This window comes from Camelus ferus, chromosome 8 (genome assembly GCF_009834535.1).
Source record: "Camelus ferus isolate YT-003-E chromosome 8, BCGSAC_Cfer_1.0, whole genome shotgun sequence".
NCBI classification, from domain to species: domain Eukaryota; kingdom Metazoa; phylum Chordata; class Mammalia; order Artiodactyla; family Camelidae; genus Camelus; species Camelus ferus.
This window is the reverse complement of record NC_045703.1, coordinates 31,407,180-31,430,048: the sequence shown is the minus strand read 5'-3', so window position 1 is coordinate 31,430,048 and position 22,869 is coordinate 31,407,180. Positions and strand designations below refer to the sequence as shown.

General features: G+C 38.9%; 1 protein-coding gene across 1 annotated transcript; it reads right to left on the bottom strand.

The window, feature by feature from the left end:
* Window positions 1-3,279: 3,279 nt before the first annotated feature.
* On the bottom strand, window positions 3,280-13,795 carry MFSD4B (major facilitator superfamily domain containing 4B). The gene is given in 5 exon segments (XM_006187442.3): window positions 3,280-7,675; window positions 7,677-8,896; window positions 10,202-10,318; window positions 11,424-11,592; window positions 13,466-13,795. Coding segments are annotated over 5 exon segments (1,584 nt in total). The 5' UTR covers window positions 13,517-13,795; the 3' UTR covers window positions 3,280-7,648.
* Between the last annotated feature and the right edge of the window lie 9,074 nt (window positions 13,796-22,869).

The window sequence follows — 22,869 nt, the reverse complement described above, 5'->3', positions numbered from 1 at the left end:
TTAAGCCCAGTACTATCCTAGGTACAGAGCAGACGGGGGAACTACCTTTTTGGTTATAACAGCTTCTGACTCAGTAGTGTGGGGAGGAACATTGAGGTGGCCACTCTCTGGATGGGGGCAACAGACACTGATCCAAGGCAGGGCCCAATCACAGGCTGATCAGCAACTCCTGAGTCTGGACTCTGCCCAATAAGGGCAACGGCAGCTACTCAAGTCAGTCAGACAGGTTCCTTCTGGAATCTGGACCAGATATACACAGAGAAAGGGCCAAAAGGAAGGAGGATAGGGAGAAGTCCCACAGAGAGGCAGAGCTGCTTGGAGAAACTGATAGAGAGGAGCCTGGCTGCAGCACTGGGCCCAGCTCCTGAAGTCTCTAGGCCCACTTCAGCCCATGGTTCCCCAACCACACACCGTCTGGATCCAAGGTGGCCAGAGGGGTCTCTGTGTTTATAAACAAAGGAAAATATGACACAAGACCAGTTATTTGGCAGAAAACTGGGATCAAAACTACATGAAAATGATACTCGGTACTCCAAGGACAGGAGAAAAAGCTCATTAACACAGTCTAGCGGGGTGGGTATAGCTCAGTGGTAGAGTGCATGCTTAGCATGCGCAAGGTCCTGGGTTCAATCCCCAGTACCTCCATTTCAAAAAAAAAAAAAAAATAGCCTACAGTGCCGAGCACAAAGTAAATTCTCAAACACTTGCTCAGTGACCGAACAAAAATTGGAACCAGAGATAATAAAACTGTGAGGTAGATGCCTGACATATGAGTTCATTTATTCAGTATGTGGGTGATACAAAGCTAATTATACTGGGCCAAAAGTGTGCCTAGAGTTTAAAGCAATACTAACAAAAGTGTGTGTTTCTTCTCTTCCTATAGCTGGTCTCTTCTGGGAAAACTGGATTAGGACAAGAGATAATTACAGTGACAACAGGAAAATGTTGGAAAACAAAAAATAATTCTCTTTGACTATAAAAATTCAGTGTTACAAAATTTTAAATCATTACATATGAAACTATTCATACCTAACTAAAAATCAAACTCAAGAAAACACAACCACACAAAATCTATGGGATGCAGTAAAAACAGTTCTAAGAGGGAAGTTCACAGTGATACAGGCCTTCTTCAAAAAACAAAAACAATCTCAAATAAACAACCTAACCTACTACCTAAAAGAACTAGAAAAAGAAGAACAAACAAAACCTAAAGTCACCAGAAGGAAAGAAATAATAAAGGTCAGAAAGGAAAGAGTAAACAAAATTGACAAACCTCTGGCTAGGCTTACCAATAAGAAAAGAGAGGACCCAATTAAACAAAATAAGAAATGAAAGAGGAGAAATTACAACTGATAACACAGAAATACAAAAAACTGTAAGAGAATACTATGAACAATTAAATGCCAACAAATTGGACAGCCTAGAAGAAATGGACAAGTTCCTAGGAACATACAGTCCACCAAAACTGAATCAAGAAGAAATAGATAATTTGAACAGACCAATTACTAGAAGTGAAATAGAATCTGTAATTAAAAAACAACAAAACAAAACAAAACTCCCTGCAAACAAAAGTCCAGGACCAGAAGGCTTCACTGGGGAATTCTACCAAACATACAAAGAAGAACTTTTACCGATCCTCCTCAAACTCTTCCAAAATACTGAAAAGGAGGGAACACTCCCAAACTCGTTCTATGAAGCCACCATCACCCTGATACCAAAACCAAAGACACTATCAAAAAAGAAAATTATAGACTAGTATCTTCAATGATTATAGATGCAAAAATTCTCAACAAAATATTAGCAGGCCAAATCCAACAACATATAAAAGAGATCACTGACTATGATCAAGTAGGATTTATCCCAGGGTCACAAGGATCATTCAACATATGCAAATCAATATGATACACCACATCAACAAAGAAAGAACAAAAACCACATGATCATATCAAAAGATGCAGAAAAAGCACTTGATAAAATTCAACACCCATTCATGATAAAGACTCTTATTAAAGTGGGTATAGAGGGAACATACCTCAACATAATAAAAGCTATATATGACAAACCCACAGCTAACATAACACTCGATGATGAAAAGTTGAAAGCCTTCCTGCTAAAATCTGGAACAAGACAAGGATGCCCACTCTTACTACTTCTATTCAACAAAGTCCTGGAAGTCCTAGCCATAGCAATCAGACAAAAAGAAATAAAAAGGATCTGAATTGGAAGGGAAGAGGTAAAACTGTCCACTACATGCAGGTGACATGATATTACATATAGAAAACCTTAAAGACTCCACATAAAATCTACTAGAGCTGATAAAGAAACTCAGCAAGGTAGCAGGTTACACGATTAACATACAGAAATCTGTTGCACTTCTTTACACTTACAATGAAGTATCAGAAAAGGAAAGCAGAAAAAGAATCCCTTTTAAAATCACATAAAAAAAATTATAAAATACTTAGGAATAAACCTGGCCAAGGAGGTGACTTATATGCTGAGAACTATGAAACACTGATAAAGGAAATATAAAGATAATATAAATTAAAAAAGAATTAATATTGTTAAAAATGACTGTACTACCCAGAGCAATTTACAGATTTAATGGGATCCCTATCAAATTACCCAGGACATTTTTGACAGAACTAGAACAAATAATCCTAAAATTTATAAGGAATTATAAAAGACCCAGAATTCCCAAAGCCACACTGAAGAAAAAGAACAAAGGTAGATGAATAACCCTCCCAGACTTTAGACAATACCACAAAGCTACAGTAATTAAAACAGCATGGTATTGGCACAAAAACAGACATATGGATCAACGGAACAGAATAGAGAGCCCAGAAATAAACACACATACCTACAGTCAACTAATCTTCAACAAAGGAGGCAGAATATACAATGGAGAAAAGACAGTCTCTTTGGCAAATGGTGTTGGGAAAACTGGACAGCCATACGTAAATCAATGAAGTTAGAACACACCCTCACACCATACACAAAAATACACTCAAAATGGCTTAAAGACTTAAACATGAGACAAGATGCCATAAACCTCCTAGAAGAGAACATTGGCAAAACATTCTCTGACATAAATTGTAGCAATGTTCACCTAGAGAAGTCTACCAAAGCAATAGAAATAAAGGCAAAAACAAACAAATGGGACTTCATTAAACTTACAAGCTTTTTGCACGGCAAAGGAAACCATCAAAAAAATGAAAAGATAACCTATGGAATGAAAGAAAATATTTGCAAATGATGCAACTGACAAGGGCTTAACTTCCAGAATATACAAACAGCACATATAACTCAATAAATAAAAAAAAACACCTAATCAAAAAGTGGGCAGAAGACCTAAACAAACATTTCTCCAATGAAGACACTGGAAAAATAGGTACCTCATCACCTAAGAGCTTGTTAGAAATGTAGAATCTCAGTCCCCAACCCAGTCCAACTAAATGAGAATCTGTACTTTAATAAGCAATTCTAATGCACATTGAAGTATGAGAAGCACTTGTCTAACTCTCCACCCTTGCAGACTGAGCACATCTGAAAAATAACACTACGTACAACTGCATGTGCATCTACAATAATCTCTGTAAAATTTTCAATTAAAAAAAGAACATTTCTGGGGGGGGTGGTATATAGCTCAGTGGTAGAGAACATGCTTAGTATGTAGGAAGTCCTGGGTTCAATTCCCAGTACCTCCATTGAAAAAAAAAAAAAAAGACAAATTACAATCATATCATGGTGAATCTTGATCCTCAAAGAGTACAACAAAATAATATATTTGAACTTTTCCCTATTAAAAAAAAAACCAACTTAAAAAAAAAGAAAAAAGAAACAAAAACAAAAAAAAGAATATTTTTAATTAACTTTGAATCATACAGTAAGCTTTCCTGTATCCCCTCCCTATCACCTCTATCCCCACTGCATTTCCATAGTATAAGAAAAAATCAAACCCAGGTTCACATAAGCAAATGCACACAAACATATTTGCAACACTATGAAAAAAACAAGGGCACTTAACAAACACAAAAACAGGGCATCCCAGAAGAATACAGCTACTTACATTAAGAATTTTAAGCTCTATTCTAGTAATAACTTTTAAGTGGCAGGACTGAATGATACATTGCTATGGTAAACCAAAAGTTCTGGTTATGAAAAATCCATTCTGATTATTTAATAAATCTACTTCAAACAAAATCATTTTACATGTAATCTGGGTCTCACATATTTTTCAGGAGTGTGTTGCTACATTGTTTTTGGTTTTGTTTTTAATAAACTATAATTCTTCAAACTAAAAACCAGTCCACCAAATACAGTGTCAATGTACTCTGGACACAAAATTCAAGTTGTTTCTGATAACTTATCTGGTAGAAGGAATTTTTTTTCTTACACTGTACCCTTTGCTTAGGAAATTAAGTTGATTAGAAATAACTTTCTAGATGTTTAAGATTATGATTACTTATGTGTCTCCCTTATATGTTCAAGTGCTTCCCTAATCTTCTACCATGACCTTTTCTTATATCTTCATTACTTTTATAATAAAAACTGATTTTCAAAAAAACATTTAAAAGAAATAACAGAGTAACTGAAAAATGCTCTCAAAGTGTTCCTGGACTTCACTATGAAAATATAATTAAACTGAAATTTACCTATTTCCCTCATATTATGCTGCATATGAACAGGTTAAAAAGCACAGTGGTAAATGACATAAAATAAAATTCAAGAGAAAAAAACAAAAGCCTAACTCCGAGTTAACCCCTCCAGTGCCCCACATGCAAAACGAAGATTCTCACTTATCAGGTTTATTGGCCTGGCCTGTAGGGAGTCTTCCATCCCCACACTAATAGGTTCAACGGCCTGTATCTATAATTACTTTCAGTGCCTGCTGAAGGTTTTTTCCCCCAGCTCAAAATTTTTGGCTCCCCGAACCTTGATTTTACAGGTACTTGAGTGCAGAAGACACATCCTAAGGTGACCCCTAATCAGATACATCTCTATATTAGCCTCTCCCCTTGATTTGGGGCAGAATCTGTGACTCCTTCTCACTCCAGTTTAGCAGGTTCCGGTGAGTTTCTCCTGCTGGCTTTGAAGAAATAAGCTGCCATGTTGTGAGAGGACCTATAAAAGGCCCATACAGCAAGGATCTGTGGGAGGTTGCAGCAATTGAGACTGGTGTCTGCTGAGAGCAAAAAACAAGGACCTCAGCCCACTGCAGCGAGGAACTGAATACTGTCAAAAAACCACATGGCCCTGGAAGGGAAGCCCAAGCACCAGAAAGAAGCACTATCCAACAGCTTGATTGCAGCCCTGTGAGAACCTGAGAAGAGAACTCAGTGAAGTTGTGCCCAAATTCCCAACTCAAGGAAATCGTGAGGCTTAAAAAAAAAAAAAAAAGCCTGTTGTTTTTAAGCTGCTAAATTTGTGGTAATTTGTTACTCAGCAATAGAAAAATTTGGTATTGGTTACTTGTACTTCAGCAGACACTTAACCAAGAACTGATTATTAGGATGAATGCTAATTCTTGGAATTGTACTAAGTCTTATCCTTCCAATATGGAAATACATTAGCAAACTTTAACAATACCTATAATCTCATATGGCCATTCACATTTTGCTTTATAGAATTCTAATGCATTTTTCATGGGTTTCCAAATTTTCTGCCATGTTCATATTACCGTCTCTCCCTGAGTTGCATTTTTACCTCTTAAATGTAGATGCTGCAGGTACAATCCCTATCCTAGCAAGTTGCCCAGATGCCAAATAGCTGTTACTGCCTAAATACCATCAACGTGAGAAAAAGCAGTAAATGGAGCAAAGGTAATCTCCAAGTTCTAGCTAAGAGAAAAGTATGGTATAAAAAGAGCAAGGAGAATGGGCTTTTCACTGTTAATTTCTCCACCAGCCCTCCCCAAAACTGTCAGATTATTAATACTAACCAATAATGGACAGTGGTCAAGAAAGATACTGCATTCCACTTAAGAAAAAACAAAGGCAAATTTATAGAAATTAGATAAGAAAAACCAGACATACTATAACCGGGTAGAAATTAGGTGTTATTTAGCATAAAATGTGGTAAAAAGAAGTGAACAAAATCTGTCATCAGTGCCAGTCATGTATCAAACGATAACCCACATCAGATATGCCACACTCATGACCCCTGACTCTTAGGGCCTCCAAGCCACTTTCTCATCATTACTTTCATTTCCCAAGTATTTCAAACTGAGGGAGGAGGAGGCCTGGATGGGTGATACAAGTATTCCAATCACTAGAAAAGATTGTGTCTCACTGTAAATTAAACTAGCAGCCTGATTAACACTGCTTACAACGTGATTACCAACCAGACTCAAAGAGGAGCAACTCCTGGCAAGTCTCAGATCCAGACTTTGTTACTGAGGTAGGCAAAGAACCTCAGGAGACCATGTCCACAGCCCTACTACTAGCACAGTAACTCTGAAACAGCTTTTAAAATTAGAACAAGGCATCTCTAAATCCAGTTTGAACATAATCAGAGAAAATTAGCATATAAAAATAACTTCTTTTTTTTTAAATGTCTGTAAAAATAGTATAATCTCCATTATTGAATTACTTACTATATTTCACTGAAACTAAGACACTGACTGTAAAATGCAACATTACTTTATATAAGTAAATGGAAAAAACATGTCAATTAAGTTTAGTCACAATGTTAAATGATCATTGATTTTAACACATATCCTGATTTTAGAGATGTTAAAAATGTGAAAAAGGTGCATCTCAGAATCAATGAAATACAGTACTAAAAATGTATTCTTCAGATAATTATTCAAATAATTCAAATAAAGTATTAAACACTGAGTCTCTTAAATTGACATGTATTCATAATCAGTAGACATTCTTAAAGCTATCAATTTTTTTCACTTCTCATTTAAAATGAAGACTGGGGTGGCACTTATATTAATTTCTAGAAGACATCTTGCACAAACTTCAAAACTTATGGATTCCTAGTTTGAAAGTCATCTTATTTTCATTCAGAATCACAGATCAGGAGATGAGATAAATGAGGCTTACATAAGTTAAATAACTGAGTACAGGGTCAGAAGACAAGTAAGCATCTGTGAAAGCCTAAAGTCAGGTCTCTAGGGTCCTGTTCTGTGTTCTCTTCATAGAAATCAGAAATCATGAGTCATTAGCATTCTTTGGTCCAACGCTACAGAGTAAAGCAATTAATAAAAATCTATGTCCATTTTCAAAGATGCTCTTTTATGAAATGACTCTCCTCAACTTCCCTGGTAGAATACTGATGACTAATATTTTGTTCAGCTAACCAATTCAACTACTACACAGCTTCATTCTATCAGGACGGCACCCAACTTCTCAAAAACAAACGCCTTCTCTGCATGCTCTGCAGGGGGAAGGCCAAAAAATATTAACTAATCAATCACATGCCAAACACTAGCCTCACAACAAGGTCCTGCTGTATGAGACCACTGATTCTTTATGAAAGACTCTGGGAATTACAGAACGTTTCAAAACTTTTCAGCATTTGGTATACTCGGACCTAGAAAGTTTGATCCCCAAAGCATGTTGAAAATCTGTTATGCTTTGCTCTGACTGGTTTCTTTAGAACTGGTGATAACTCAAGGAAGTCAGTAAATAATCCATCTCCTCTAAGCATTAGTCCCTTTTGTCCTGGTTCCTTGCAAGGTGGTTCCCAGGGGACTTGCCAGTATTAACTGGAGAGGACTCAAACATTAACACATTTGAGTAGGATTGGTTGGAGACTTCAGTTGTGGGCTCCATCAAAATATTTCTAGATGTCTCTATTACAGAATTCCTCGTTGTATCATTCATTTCAATCACTTCAAAGTCCATCTCATTCCATTTTTCTGCATCTTCTTCTTCATTCTCTTCCTCATAGTCATTTAGCCCAGAGCCAGAGAGCAAAGCTTTCTGGTCCTCGCTTTTCCTGTGTTCCTTTCGCTGACGATCAAGAGGTGAGGTGGCTAACTTATACAGCACAGGGAATAAAATAGCAGTGGCTACTGATGACCCCAAAGAAGTGTACAAAACTACAGGCAAACCTGGGTATTTTCCTTGAAGAATTCCAATTACTGCAGGAATAGCCATTTCTCCCAGGGCAGCACCGACTACAAAAAATGCTGCAGCTTTCCCATGGATGGTCGTGTACTGCTCAATCCAAGACACACCACTGGGAAACGTGGTTGCCATTGAGGCCCCATACACTGAAGTTGCTATCCAGAGACAAACTGTGCTTTTGTTGAAAAGCACCAGAAATAAAGATGAAGCCAGGCTGCCAATGTTGCTCAACACAATCATGGTTCCAGGTTGTAAACACGTAGCAAAAAAGATTGCCATGCCCCTGCAGGCAGCAAAGGTCCCCCAGAAGATGGAGTTCAACCCAGCTGCTTCACTTTCCTTCATGCCAGCATGGGTGGTTGCAAATGAGAAAACGTAAGAGCCGTACGTTACCTCTGCTCCAACATAAAAAAGGAAGAACAGGAAAAGGAGACAAAGAAGGGTGTTGTGATATTTAGCTCTTCGAGACCTCTGAACAGACACTTTTGCTTTTTCCCACTTGGAGCTTTTTGTTAAGAACAGAATGAATAAAAAGAGAGAAACCACAAAAATATAAGCACCAATAACAGCATAAGCCCAAAGTAAATTCATATCATCAGGTATTCCAAGTAGAGGTTCTGAGTCAGCTTCAGGTGACTGGTTGAAGGCAGAATGGTTAAAGTCAGCCTCTGTGTGGTTTTCAGCAGGCACCGCCATGCCCAGTGCCAATTTAGCCAGCAGTGGAGCCAAAAAGGCACCCAAGGCAAAACTGAAGTGTAAGGCCTGCATGTGTGGGGCTCCTTTGTCCCCCCAAATAGCCAAGATTAGGACGTTACCACCTACCAATGAAAGACGGGGAGAATGATTTAATCATAGTAACTTCGTAAAGAAAATAGTTCAATACTATTAGAAGATGAGTCTATTTTACATGGCACAAGGATTATAATATTCTAAGTTATCAAGTGTTGCACTTAAGGCAATTCTATGATTAAGGAACTCTATCCCAACAACACCAGAGAACTCTAAGCACTGTAACATCACACACTCACAAATAGAAGTCTACAAGCTAGTAAGCCACTACTAATGAGCCAGGCACATTAGCCTAAGGCTTTTTTTTTTTTCATAATGCTGTTCTAACAGCAGGCTTAGGAGGGGAGGCTATTTATACATTTATTTATAAATACTTTAAATATATACTGCCATCAGATAGTGGCCAAATTATCAAATCCTTCCACACTTGCAACTGGCAACCACTTGAGGAAAATTATTTATGTATACAGCAGATGTGAAACACACGTTCAGGAACTTGAACAGTATAGGATTCTGCTGGGCCCATTACAGGAAACAAGGAACAAGAATACTCTTTAACATCTGCAGTTACACTGCCTGTATAGCTACAAGGTGAAAGGCAAGAAATATCAAGTCTTATGTTTTCTTATATAATTCCATCCTGTAATTTCACAACCAAATTAAGTCCAAAGTAAAAAATATTTCCCTAATCTATCAAAAAGCAGTAGAGCAGGGAAGAGAGGGACAAAGCTGGTTTTAGGGGTGAACAAATGTCACATGTGTTATTTAGTATGTTTTAAAAGATTTCAAGACACAAAGAGATGATCTCCCGCAGGAGGACAGGAACTTTGAGAGAAAAAGAAAAGAAGGAAAATAACAAAGTACAGGTTTCTCTTGGTTCAAAAGGCAGAGTGCATTTTAAACTGGATAGCTGCTTCTGTGCTTCCTCAGCCAAGTAATGGTTCCAAACTTGGTTTTACCTATTAACCCATCAATTCCTCCCATATTGCAATGATAATATTCTATCCCCAGACGAAAGCTCACTCATTTGCCCACATGGTGGGGAGTCGGGGGTAGTGGTGGGGGTGGCTTCCCTGTTTGAATACTGTAAATCAACAATCTCTCAAAGACCAAAATTCTCTGAATTCACCCTGTGGTTAGCTGCTCCACAACCGGCACCCTACTTGACAAGAAGAGTAGTTGCCAGAAGGGTGGTTCTGACTGGGAGACCTCATGACCAACTCAGTAGATCAGTGTGTCACTTTAGGGGACACTGCAAGTGATGATTTAATATCATCTGATATACTTTTTTCTAGTAGAAAGTCCCTACTCCCAGAGATGGAGGGCTCACTAACCTGTATCCAGAATGCCAATTGAAACACCAAAGATGGACATCATGACAATCAGTAACACTGCGGTCTTACAAAATGGAACAAGATAAAGACCAACTGTAGTTGCAAACATCGAAATCCCTGAGAAGAAAGGTAAAGGTCAGCTATAAAAAACAACATTCATGGGAAGAGTCATAGATCACGTCAACATCATAAAGACTCAAAAATGTGAGACAGGTCAAATTAAAATTGAGTAATAAAGAGTAGATGAGAGGTTCAGCTTCTACTAATAGTTAATTTAAAAGCTTTTAATCATCTTTATGGACTAAAAAATATAAGTTATTCCAATATAAATACATTCCTAGTACTGCTAATAATCAAACTATAAATTATACCACGAGGCAAAATTTTATAGCAAAACAGACAGCTCAAAATTTATTTAAATGTTTCATATTTAAGAACCTAAAGAGATTATTAGATATGAGGTAAAAAATAAAAAAGACAAAAATTAAATGCAATTACTACAGTAGTTTGTAGTAGAAATGTATTAAATAAATTAGTTTGGGGAACAGGGAGGGAACTGTAAGAAATATATTCTTTCAACCCACTTTGGAAATCAGAGGGATTGTTTACTCATTCATCAACAATAGTAAATTATTTTCCTTACTTCCAAAGCCATTTTATCACATTAATCCAGATTTCCCTTAAACATTTATTCAAAAAAGAGTAAGCTAAAAGCTTTGCAGTGTATTTCAAGGGTGAGGTAGAGAGATCTGGGGTCATCATTAACATGGGGCAGGAGGGACAAAAATTTAGCCTTCATCATTTCACCCACCATGTCCTCCCACCTTCATTCTCAGTCCTAGGTCTTGTCTGGGCAAATTTAAAGAGTTCATTCTGATCTATGATGGCCCTAGGAGATCTGCCCTAAACCTTGACAAGCAGAGCTCTTTGGACATCCAGTATGTGATCCAGCAGTGGTGCCTAAAGTACAGTGCAGATTGTGAAGGCTAAGGATTGCTAACGCACGCTAGGACCAATCCAAATTTCCAGAGCAGTCTAGCATGGATTCCCAGTAACTGACAAGATGAAAGCCGACACCAGGGAAACCTGATTTCCTCTGAGGATGCCTAAATAGTACACCTTTAAGTTGTCAACCATTCTGCCCGTTAGTATATTTCATATTTAAAAACAAACTGTAAATTCCTTGAAAGTCACAAAGAAGTTAAAATTGATGTTTACTTACCCAAAAGTAGAAAATGATTCATAGTGTCGAAAAGAACTCCACCAATCACAGAGCCACCCAAATATCCAAAGGCACGGCCCACAAAAATCAGAGAAAGACTGCTGATGTTGCGGTTCACATTTGTTGCCAAATCTTGAAACGTGGGTCCCAGAATAGCGACACTCATTCCCTAAAATTTAAAAAGACAGAACTTTTTACTTACAATTACTAAAATAATATCTATCTATGTAGTAGTTTTTTTTTCAGTATTAAAAATGGAGGAGGGGATTTCAATGTAATGTAGGAGATTAAGTTCCACAGTCAGGATACATTCATGATGACAATACTAGTACTCGAGAGCTACAGACTCCTATTTCAGGTGTGCCAAATTCTATTGTTTTTCTAGTTTTGACAACTCTGTTTTTTTAAATTTAATTCTTTTGGCTTTTTGCTGCAATTCTGTTTCCTTTTTTAACAATACCATGAAAGACTATAGTACTTTCTATGAACAGTAAAATGTAACATTAAAAATTTTTTGAAATAGTTTTGTATAGTATACTGCATGTACAAATATCACAAGAATTTTGACATTAAAAATTTAAGTTATCAGGGGGAGGGTATAGCTCAGTGGTAGAGTGTATGCTGAGCATGCAAGAGGTCCTGGGTTCAATCCCCAGTACTACCATTAAACAATAAATAAACCAGATTACCCACCCCCCCAAAAAACAAAACAAAATTTGTTATCAAGCCATCAAAATATTATTCCCATTTTTTGATGTTGTTAAAACAGCAGTATTCCTGGATGGGGTCTTTCCTCTGAATTACACATATACAACATGCAAGAGATAAACAATTTGAACATTTCTAAATCTACATTTTTCTTCAAAGAAAACCCAAGTCTCAGGAGCAGTCTGCAAGGCCTCTCTAAGAGAGTATTACATACACATATATGCAATGAGTTTAAAAATAGAATTTTATACAAGGGTGATGTAATATAAGCAGGAATTAGGGGTTACAGTTGGCTTTCATAGGAAATTCGTTGGACACTTAAAAAAATGTTTCCAATCGGTCTACATTTCAAAAATAAGTGATTCTAACTGCACTGCTTTGCTCTAAACGCTTGAATGTAGCCCCTCCCCTCCCCAAGCCTGAGCAGTCCCCAGCTAAGGGCAGGCCTGGGCAGAGGCGCAGAGTAAAAGCCTGCTACAGGAGGGAAGGCTGAGGCCCAGTTCTAACCAAATTAATTCCTGCCTGCAAAGCACTTGACAACAGACCTGGCACAGTGAGGCCTTACCAAGCGTCTGCAATGACTTTTCTTTAAATCTGAATACTCTTAAGAATCAAGTGTGGCTCAGAGAAAGACACTAAGTGACCAGAGGTGACTCTGCTCAGAGGACTCACTCTCCCACCAACACAGTATCTCAATATTTAAGACAAGTGACGGGGTGGGGGGTGGGTTCTGGAGTAAGGTAATCGCGGCGGGGCGGGGGGTTGCCAAAAGGCGCTTCCAGCCTTGGAGTTTGCTCTAAGAAAAACACTGAAGGACCTGAAAATTTGTTTCACTTAAGGCTGTAGGCAGAATAAGAGATATTCCTGGCCCATTTAACCAGCTGTATGATTCGGAAAAGTCACTTTCCTTTTTTGGGTCTATTTCCCCACCTGTTAAAAATAAGGGGTGAATCTGATCAATGAAGAAGAAATACCAGAAAAACAGATTTGTGCAATAATTTGGGGGGGTTGGTGGGAAGGGGAGGGGTGGGGCAGCGGCTATAGACCTGGCAAAACCCTTTTGCATCCCTCAACCCCACAGAGGAGAGGTAGGCAGGTTTGCTGGAGCCGGAAAAATATTTAAGGAAAAACGAGTTCACACTGGACAATAACTCTCTAAGATTACAACTGTGCCCATTTTTCAGATTACAAAATTGAGGCTCGGGCAGATTCAAGCGTCCAAGGTCACAGAGTCTGCAAGTAGCGGAGACGAGACTGAGTGCAGAAAGCAGCGTTCCCTGCAGGACGCCTGCTCACGCTCCCGCATGGGAGGATTCCAGACCCGGCTCTCTCACCAGCCCCAGGAAGGAGGCACACAGGAGTACAGTGATGAACCAGCGCAGCATGCTCCCGGCCCGGCCGCTCCAGCGGGAGCTCGCCACTGCCTGCGGCTCATTCTCCGCTGGGGCCTCGGCCTGAAGGAGCCGCTGCCCGGCAGCCGGGGCCTCGGCCCCACGGGGTTCCAGTTCCAGCTGCAGCTTGTCGGCTCGCGAGCAGCGGTCTTGCTGCTGCCCGGCTTCTCAGCGGAGCCTCGGAAACTCGGAGCCTTGCCCCGAGCCGGCGCCTCCAGACCCGGCTGTCCCCGCTGGCGCCTCCTCCCAGGAGGCGGCCCTAGTCAGGAGGGGAAGCGCTGGAACGCGCCGGGTGTAGCAGGCCGCGGGCGCGCGCCCTCCCACACGCAGGGCGCCTGCGCGGCTCACGTAACGGAAATGTGGTCTCTCGCCAACCGCGGCCTCGCCTCAAACCGGAAGTTAGTAGCGTTGCTCAGGAGACCCGACGTCGCGCTCGGGCTTCAGCATCACGCGAAGCTGAACCCGCGGAGCCCTGCGGGCGGGCGCCTTGTGGCGGAGTTCGCTGAAGCTGCAGCCTGGGACCCGACGAATCAGTAGTTAAGATGCAGCCAAACCGTCACGAGGAAGTAGGGGTCAAGAAATGCAAGGTATGGCTTCGCGTCCGCTCCCGGGTCTCCTGGGGGGCATAGGAACTTCAAGGTCTGTCCCTTATACAACTTTCTAAAACTCCTGCCCTAGTTCCTGTGAGCTCTGTCGTCTCTTGATCTGTCGTTCATCTGTTACTCCATAATATTTGCTGAACCACGTATGTAAGTGTATTATCTAAGTTGATCCTCCTGAACAGTTTAAATTCCATGTTATCCTCGTTTTATAGATGGGAGGATTGAGTCACGGAAAGTAGCAGCTTGCCCTTGGTCAGTCAGCGAATCAGTGGTTGTATGTAAACAGTGTAACAGTAATTAAAGGAAGACATCTTGAACCAAAGCTGCGGTTTCAAGCACGCTCTCAACCCAGTCCCTACAAATAATTGCATTGTTGTAAGGAAGTGGAACAGGGCATTTGCAGTCCCCGAATAAGGTTATGCCAGGGGAGAAAGAAAGGCCTTATCTTCTGTATCCTACTCCCAACTTTTTTTTTTCTTTTGCTCTTCGACCACACAGACCACAGCCTCAAAATGTGTAAATATTTTTCTTTATCATCCATCTGAAATGTTCTTTTCCACCTGATTACTCTCCCGCTCATCCACTTAGGCTCCCAGATTATGCACACCTGAGTCGCATCATTTCCCTTGCAACCCAGATGCTATGATTTAAGAGAACCTGTTTTAGTTTTTCAGAGTCAGGGAATGTCTCTGAGAAAAGTTTAATGTGGTTGAAACAAAAGTTTCAACTCTTTAAAAATACATATTTTAAAGAGAATAGAAGATGATACGGGAGAGGTAGGTTAGGTTCAAATTGTTAAGTATGCCATACTAAAGAGTTTTGACTTGAGTAACATACTATTACTGGCATACTGAGGTTTAATAAAATAAAAAATATTTTGTAGGAGTATCAAACTTCACAATATTTCATCTTTATCACCTAAAACGGAACTCATCTTTTTCCTCAATAAATCTGTACCTACTCTGTGGCATTCCATACTGGTACTACCATCCACCCAGTCATCTACGTAAGGAATCTGAGATGCTACCAAGATGCTTCCTTCTTTCTCTCCCTTCAGTTTATCACCAAGACCTGCCTATTTTACTTCTATAGATATTTCTAAAATCAGGCGTCTACTCTGTACGTATCATCACAAACTACTTTTAAAACTTTACCATCTCACCAAGACTGTTGCCCCAACTTCCTAATTGCTTTTCTCTCCCTCGTCTTCTATTCTCCAAATCCATCTTTCACCCCTAACTGAAATGAAAATCTAGTACATAAAACCCTTCAACTCCTCCTTAAAAATAAAATCCAACTTTATCTGCCCCTGCCCATCTCTCTAGTTTCACCTTGTTTTGTCTCCGTCTTTTTATTTGCATCCCAACAACATCAAAATTGCTGTTAGGTCTTTGCTCACCTCATGTTGTTTCTCACTTTCTTACCTTTGATCATACTGTTCCTTCTGTCTAAAATGCCTCCCTTCTCTTTCACCTGCTGTGGCAGAGGCTGCTAGCTATTCATCAAAATCCACTTGACCTTTCTTCTTAAGTAGTTAAATTATAACCCAGCGCATGGCTGCCCAGCTCCACTACATCTCCCAGCAGAATCTGCAGTTAGGGATGCCAACAGAATATGAGCAGAAAGGCCAGAAGCCTTTTGACCCTGGATGTGTGTTCTTCCTCCATGCCATCTTCTTCCTTCCTCAACTGGAACCTGCACATGGCTGTGACAGAGTTTCAACTACAGAGATGACGATAAAGCCTTAGGGCACTATAGACCCATAAAATGAAAGGCGCCTGGATCCCCGAATGATGTAAGGAGCAAAGCTACCCCTCCTGTCAACTTGGAATCCTCCTCTATGTTACAGGAGAGAAAATCTCTTTGGCTTTTAAATCACTGATTTTTTTGTTATGGTAGCATCATCTCCCCTAACTAATAGCACTTGCCTTATTCCTGCCTATCTTTTCAATAATCGTACATATTTTAAGGAACTTAAGAGAAAAAAAGTTTCTCATGTTAACCTAGATAGTTATATTTTTCTGTTGTTCTTCCTTCATTCCTAAACAGCCAGGTTTCCCTCTGGTACCCTTCTCCTTCATCCTAAAGAACTTCTTTCAGCATTTCTTTTAGGGCAGGTCTGCTGATAATAGCTTTCTAAGTTTTCCTTCATCTGAGAATGTCTTTATTTTACCTTCATTCCTGAAAACATTTTCACAGGATATAGGCATGTGGGTTGACAGTTCTTTTCTCTCAGCGCTTAAAGATCTCAATCTCTTTCTCCTCTCCTTCTGGGACTCTAATGATTTGTCCATTAGACCTTTTGATATTGTTGCAAAGGTCCTTGATGCTCATATGTTCTGTTTGTTTTTCCCCAACTTTTTTTTTCCTCCCTCTGCTCTTCAGTTTGGATAATTTCTCTTGAGTTACCTATCTTCAGGTGCACTGCCTCTTTCTTTCCTCATCTCCATTCTGCTCTTGCTCCCATCCAGTGAATTTGCTTATTTCAGACACTGTGCCTTTCAGTTCAAAATTTCTACTTGGTTCTTTTTCATAGTTTCTTTTTCTCTGCTGGAGATGGCTGTCTTTATGTTTTTCTTTACTTTCTGGAGCATATAATAGCTGCTTTAAAGTCTTTGTCTGAAAATTCCAACATCTGTGTTGTCTCAAGGTTAGTGTCTATTGCTTGTCTGTTCTCTTGGGATTTGGTCACCTTTTTCCTGGTTCTTGCATGACAGATAATTTTCTGTTGTATCCTGGACATTATGACAGTTACACAGTGCAGACTCAGAGTCCTGTTAAAATCCTTCTCTGGAGAATATTTGTTTAAGCAGGCAGTCAGCTTGGTTAAGTTCAGGCTGCAAGTTTCATATCACCTTACTTTCATATCACCTTCTGTGGACGAATTTTCAATCTCAGTTAAATTGTCAAAGTCTGTGCTTTGGATGAGAGTGAAGTGTTAGATGCATTATACTTGGGGACTGTACATCACTGTTAGGACCTATTTAATCTTCATTCTCTGGAGGCACCATCCTTTTTATTTATCAAATAATGTCTCATTTGTGCTTAAAGTGTATCATAAAAAAACTAGGTGTCATCATAAGCTATCCTATCAGGAAAGTAAACAATCATTCTTTAACCTTATCACTAAAAGCCCCATCTATTAAAACCAACTCTCACAAAGATTTAATTTCAGTAAGATATGTATTTTGGAAAGTTAGAAATAATATTGAAAGGATCTAACATTGGTGTCTCATGGAACTAACGTTTTTACCTTATTAAAAATAAAAACCTACTGATTTTTAAATTTCCTTTTAAAAAATACAAACTTACAATTTCCTTTAATTGGATTCATTGTAACATTTAGGGCTACAGGACTCTGAATTTACCATCATAGTGGTCTCCTTTGCTGTATTGATCAGATAAAATCTTTGCTGTACTGTACAATTATTAACCAAAATCAGTTTATCAAGAGAATAAAGACAAAGCGACCAAATTGAGAGCATGGATACTATAGGCTCCTCAGAAAAAAAGACCGACATTTCTTACAATAGTAGGTGCTTCAGGAGCAACTAGGCACACCTGCGGTAAAAAGGGAGCCACTCTCAGCTTAGGTACCGTGTAGGAGTCTGATCTCCATCTGTGCATGGAAGAGCCCGCTTCTCCCGAGCTGTGCACTGCTCTGCCCCGAAACAAAGGAGAGCTGCAAAGTACAGGTGGCTTTCAGCGTTCTTGTTTGACACTGCCATCTAATACCTCACTTGATACTACCTGCTTGGAAAAAGTCCAGAACCTTTGGGGAAATCCCAGTCACAGTGTTTCTTTTTAAATTTCTAAGCAAACTACTTAGAAGCTCGCCTGTTCACTTATTTAGTCATTAAATAGCTGTTAAATACTGAGCATGTGCCAGGCATTGTTCTAACAGTAAAAAAACAGACAAAAATTCCTGCCCTCATGGACAAGCTAGACAGTGAACAAATACATTTGTAATAGTATGTCAAATTGTGATAAATACTCTAAAGAAAAATAAAGCAGAAAAAGAGAAGAATGACAGCAGGGGTTATTTTATGTTAAGGTAGTGTTAGAGTGACATTTGTACAGAACCCTAGTTGAAGAGGGGGAACCGCCAGGCAGGGAGAGCATTCCAGAGAGATCAGCAGGTGCTGTGATCCGATGGCAAGAGAGCCGGTGTGGGGAAGAAATAATAAAGGCCAGAGCAGCATAAATGAAGGGAAGGTTGGTAGAAAATGAGGACAGAGATCAAGGAAGGTGTCTAACTGTGTACAGCTGTGTTAAGGACTTTCTGGCTCTGTTAGAAGAACACACCAGAGAGGGACAGGATGGAGAGTCGAGAGAACAGAGATCTAATTAGGAGGTGATTTGATTAGGTCAGATTTGGGAAATATATTGAAGATAAAAACAATAGTATTTGCTAATGAACTGGGTGTATGAGAGAAACAATATTTAAAAAATGACTTCGGGTGGGAAGGGATAGACTGGGATTTCAAAATTGTAGAATAGATAAATAAGATTACACTGTATAGCACAGGGAAATATACACAAAATGTTATGATAATTCACAGAGAAAAAAATGTGACAATGAGTGTGTATATGTCCATGAATGACTGAAAAATTGTGCTGAACACTGGAATTTGACACAACATTGTAAAATGATTATAAATCAATAAAAAATGTTAAAAAAAAAATGACTTCAAGGATTTTAACCTATGTCAGAGAAAACCAGAGCTGAACAGTAGTTAAGGCTAGAAAAACAGAGTTTACTCAGGAACTGTTATAATAGAGGAAAAGAGACCTCCATATAGAACTGGGCTCAATTCTGAATACAACAAGGAAAAGCAGGGATTTATAGCCAAGGAGCCCAGTTGGGGTGGGGAGTAGTCAGTGAATAGAAAATTTTTAAGATGAAATATAAGGTTAAGAGGGGAGTCTAGCTAAACCAATTTAGCAGGATTCTTCCTAAAATTGGGTGATGCAGAAATGCACATGGTAGTCCAAAAGTTGACACCTTCTTGGGATGAGGATTCAGAATATCTTGACTAAAGTTTTGTCAAAGTTTGGAGGGAGACTCTTTGTCACCTTAGCAACTGGTAAATAGTGGTCCTATTTATTCAGGTGGAAAAGATTTTGGGAGGAGCGTCACTTCTCCTAGGAAGTGGAAGAAAATTAAGAATTCAGGTTGAATGTGTTAATAGTATGATACTTATTAGATAATTAAATGAAGGCATCAAGTAGATAACTGGATTTTCATTTCAGTGGAAGGATCAGAACAGTGGATATAAACTGGGAGAGTTATCAATGCATAGATAGTATTTAATACTGTGTAACTGGGGGAGATCACCTAAATTGTGAGTATAGAAAGAAGAGGGCCAAGGACTAAACCCTGAGGGCATCCCACATGTCAAGATGGGAAAGTTGAGGAATATCTTGCAAAGGGGACTAAGATAAGAGGAAAATCAGGAGTTTGGTTTTAGAGGCCAAGTAAACAAAATTCAAGAAGGCATGTGATCAACTGTAATCTCCTGTGGAGAATGCACTGGATTTGTAGAATCACACACATGTTCTTGAATAATTATGTAACTTTCCTCACCTTCACTTTCCAAACAAGTCAAAACTGAGAACTTCATCTTTTGAATTCTGGAAGCCGTTACAGGTATTGCAGGTTTTTGAGTGGTAAGAGTATCATGATGAAAGCAGAGGATTGAGAACATGAACAGGCAGTACTGGCCAGTTGAATGGGAGCAGGAAGAAACTTGAGAATGGGAAATGACTTAAGTAGTTTTATCACATAGTTCAGCAAAGAGATAATTATGCTTGTACCAGTGGCTTGGTGAGAATAGAAGGGTGGGTATAGAGGCAACAATTCCCATGACCTTTCTTTTTTGTCTGTTTTCTTCTGTATGTACATGTTCCATGGCAGTGCCAGAATTTCTGTATAAGAGGACATAACAATCTGGTTGGAAGATGGGGAGAATTAGGGGACTTGTATTCAACATAAATCATTTTTACTTCAATTGTAGCTTTATTTTGAGTGACCAAGAGTAAGGGACTAATGGAGATTTTTGAGTGTGCTTACTTGGTACTAACCCTGATATAATGAAGTCTCAAATTGTTACCGGGAAAAGGGAAATAAGAATTACCTCAGTTCTTAATCACCCGAAAAAAAGAATTTTTGACGAGAGACAGAAAGCGTGACATAAGCAAGATTTTTATTAGTGAAGTAAAAAAAAAAAAAATTAGTGAAAGATAGTACCCTCCCGAGAATTGGAAACGGGCTAATCCAAGAGAGGAAAAATGGCTCCATTTCCTCGTATTTCCTGTTTTTAGACCCTGGTTTCATGATTGATTGATTGATTGACAACTCAGGTTCCCTGCGCTCTGGTTGATTGACAGCTCAGGTTCCTTGTGTTCTGGATTGTTCCTTTCTCCTTCCTCTCCCCCTGCCCAATGCTCATTTCTATCTAAACTACCCTACAAAATGATGTGAAAAATATGGCCCCGAGAACTTAGAGCTAGCTTTCAGGCCTCTTCAAAGAGAGAAATTATGTACTGTAGAAAGTGTTCACCCAGCCCAGCCCTTGATGAGGAATCTGGGCAAGGGTCAGCTCAATTGTCCATTAGCTTGAGACAAATGAGTCTTATCTCTTGTCTCAGTGGGTAGACTTATTGACAGTCTAGTAAAGGGAGCTGAAGGAGTCAGAATCCGTGAGAATGGGTCATACTGAATCATTAAGCAGAGGGGCCTGATAAAGAATAGGAGCTGAAACAATAAGCTAAAATAAGGGGGTTGAGAAACCACAAGAATGAGGAGTTAAGGCAAGGATGTGGACTTAACATGCCAAAATGGCATGCTCATCAAGCCAAACATATCTGGTTTATGTAATGTCAATTAACACAAATAGTTTATTGTATTACTGTGTTCCTTCACAGTTAGGTAACATTAATTGTATAATCTAAAGAATTGCTCAGTAATGGTTTATTAGATCTCCCTGATTATCATCAACTGTTTCCTAGCTTCTTTGATGATAATTTCATAAAGATGTAAAAATAATCTGCTGTGGACTGAATTGTTTCCCCCAAAATTTACTTGTTGACATCCCACCCCCAGTGTGATGGTACTTGGAGGTAGGCCCTTTGGGAGGGAATTAGGTTTAGATGAGGTCTTGAGGGTGGAGTCCCCATGATGGGATTAGTGCTCTGTTAAGAAGAGGAAGAGTGCTCAGAGCACACTCACTCTCTTTCTGCCATGTGAGGTCACAGAGAGAGGGCAACCATCTGCACAGGAAGAGAGCCTTCACCAGGGAACTGAATCAGTCAGCACCTTGATCTTGGACTTCCCAGCCTCTGGGACTGTGAAAAATAAATTCCTGTTGTTTAAGCCACCCATTCTAAGGCATTTTGTTATGGCAGCCTGAGCTGACTCAAATATAATCTTTCACAATATTGTTTTGTGTTTTTAATGCAGGAAACAACTTTTCATGATAATAGCTGACTTAATTGCTATAACTGCATATTTTCTCCTTTATACTCAAATATTTAAAATGCAGACTGTGATTATTAAACCTAAAAAAATGCCCTGTTTTGTTAGTCATATTATTAACCTATTTAAAAAAATTTTAATGTATATTGGTGCTGCCATTTAGAGATGGTGAAAATAGGAAGAGAGAAACAGAGAGAATAATGAATGAATAAGTGAAATGGATCAGCTACTCAGGCTAGACCCCCAAGGTCAAGTCTCTTCAGAGCTCAGCTTTCCAAGGTTAGGAACTCAATTATTAGTTCATCCAGAACTGGGCATCTCCCAGAAAACTGACTGATAAGAGCAGCCCCACAAGATGGTAATTTATAAACACAGTGCTCTGCTCTGTATGTAGTACTGCCTAGACCTAGACCCCCTTCCCGGTGAATAGGATCAGGCTGGAAGTCAAACACTAGATTAGACAGGGGTGAGCAAACCTAAGTCCACAGGCCATATCTGGTCACATCCTGAGACGAGAATGCACACATTTGCATCATGTCTGTGTATCCCTTACTTAGATTGAAAGCCTCAACTCACATATGCATTAAAAAAAAGTATTCATTCATCTTGCCTTAGTAATTCCACTCTAGGAACTAAAGCTTAAGAAAATTATCAAATCATTTTTTGGCCTTTTGGCTCAGATCAAGTGAAGAAAATTACCAGAATTGTAGAAAAAAAACTATATTAAAATGGTCAAAGCAGCATTCTTTTCAATAAAAAAATCTAAAACAGTGCAAATATATAAAATGTAAAAATGATAAGATAATAAAAATAAAGTGGCGATGGTTCTACAATATTGTAAATGTATTTAATGTCACTGAATTGTACACTTAAAATATGGTTAAAATGGTAAATTTTATGTTATGTATATTTTACCACAATAAAAAAATAAGAAAATGTAAAAATAAATTGTGGTACAAAAAAAAAAGTGCTGTTTTAGAAGTAGATTTACTTTGTAAACTATTAATTTCCAACAACCAGGCTAACAAAATACTAGAGCAGGCAAACTTCAGGTTCATTTGGGAAGTTGTTTGGGTCTGTCCTTTACCAATTTTATTCTTGTTACATAAATCATAGTAAAATCACAGTAAAAATACATAGTAAAAATTAGAATGTTGGGTATATATTACCACATTAATAATGACCATGTACTCAGGACATTCAATTCCAGAATCTCCCTAACATTGGGACTAATACATTTGAATGCAAGTTTGGTGTTCCTTTTGTAT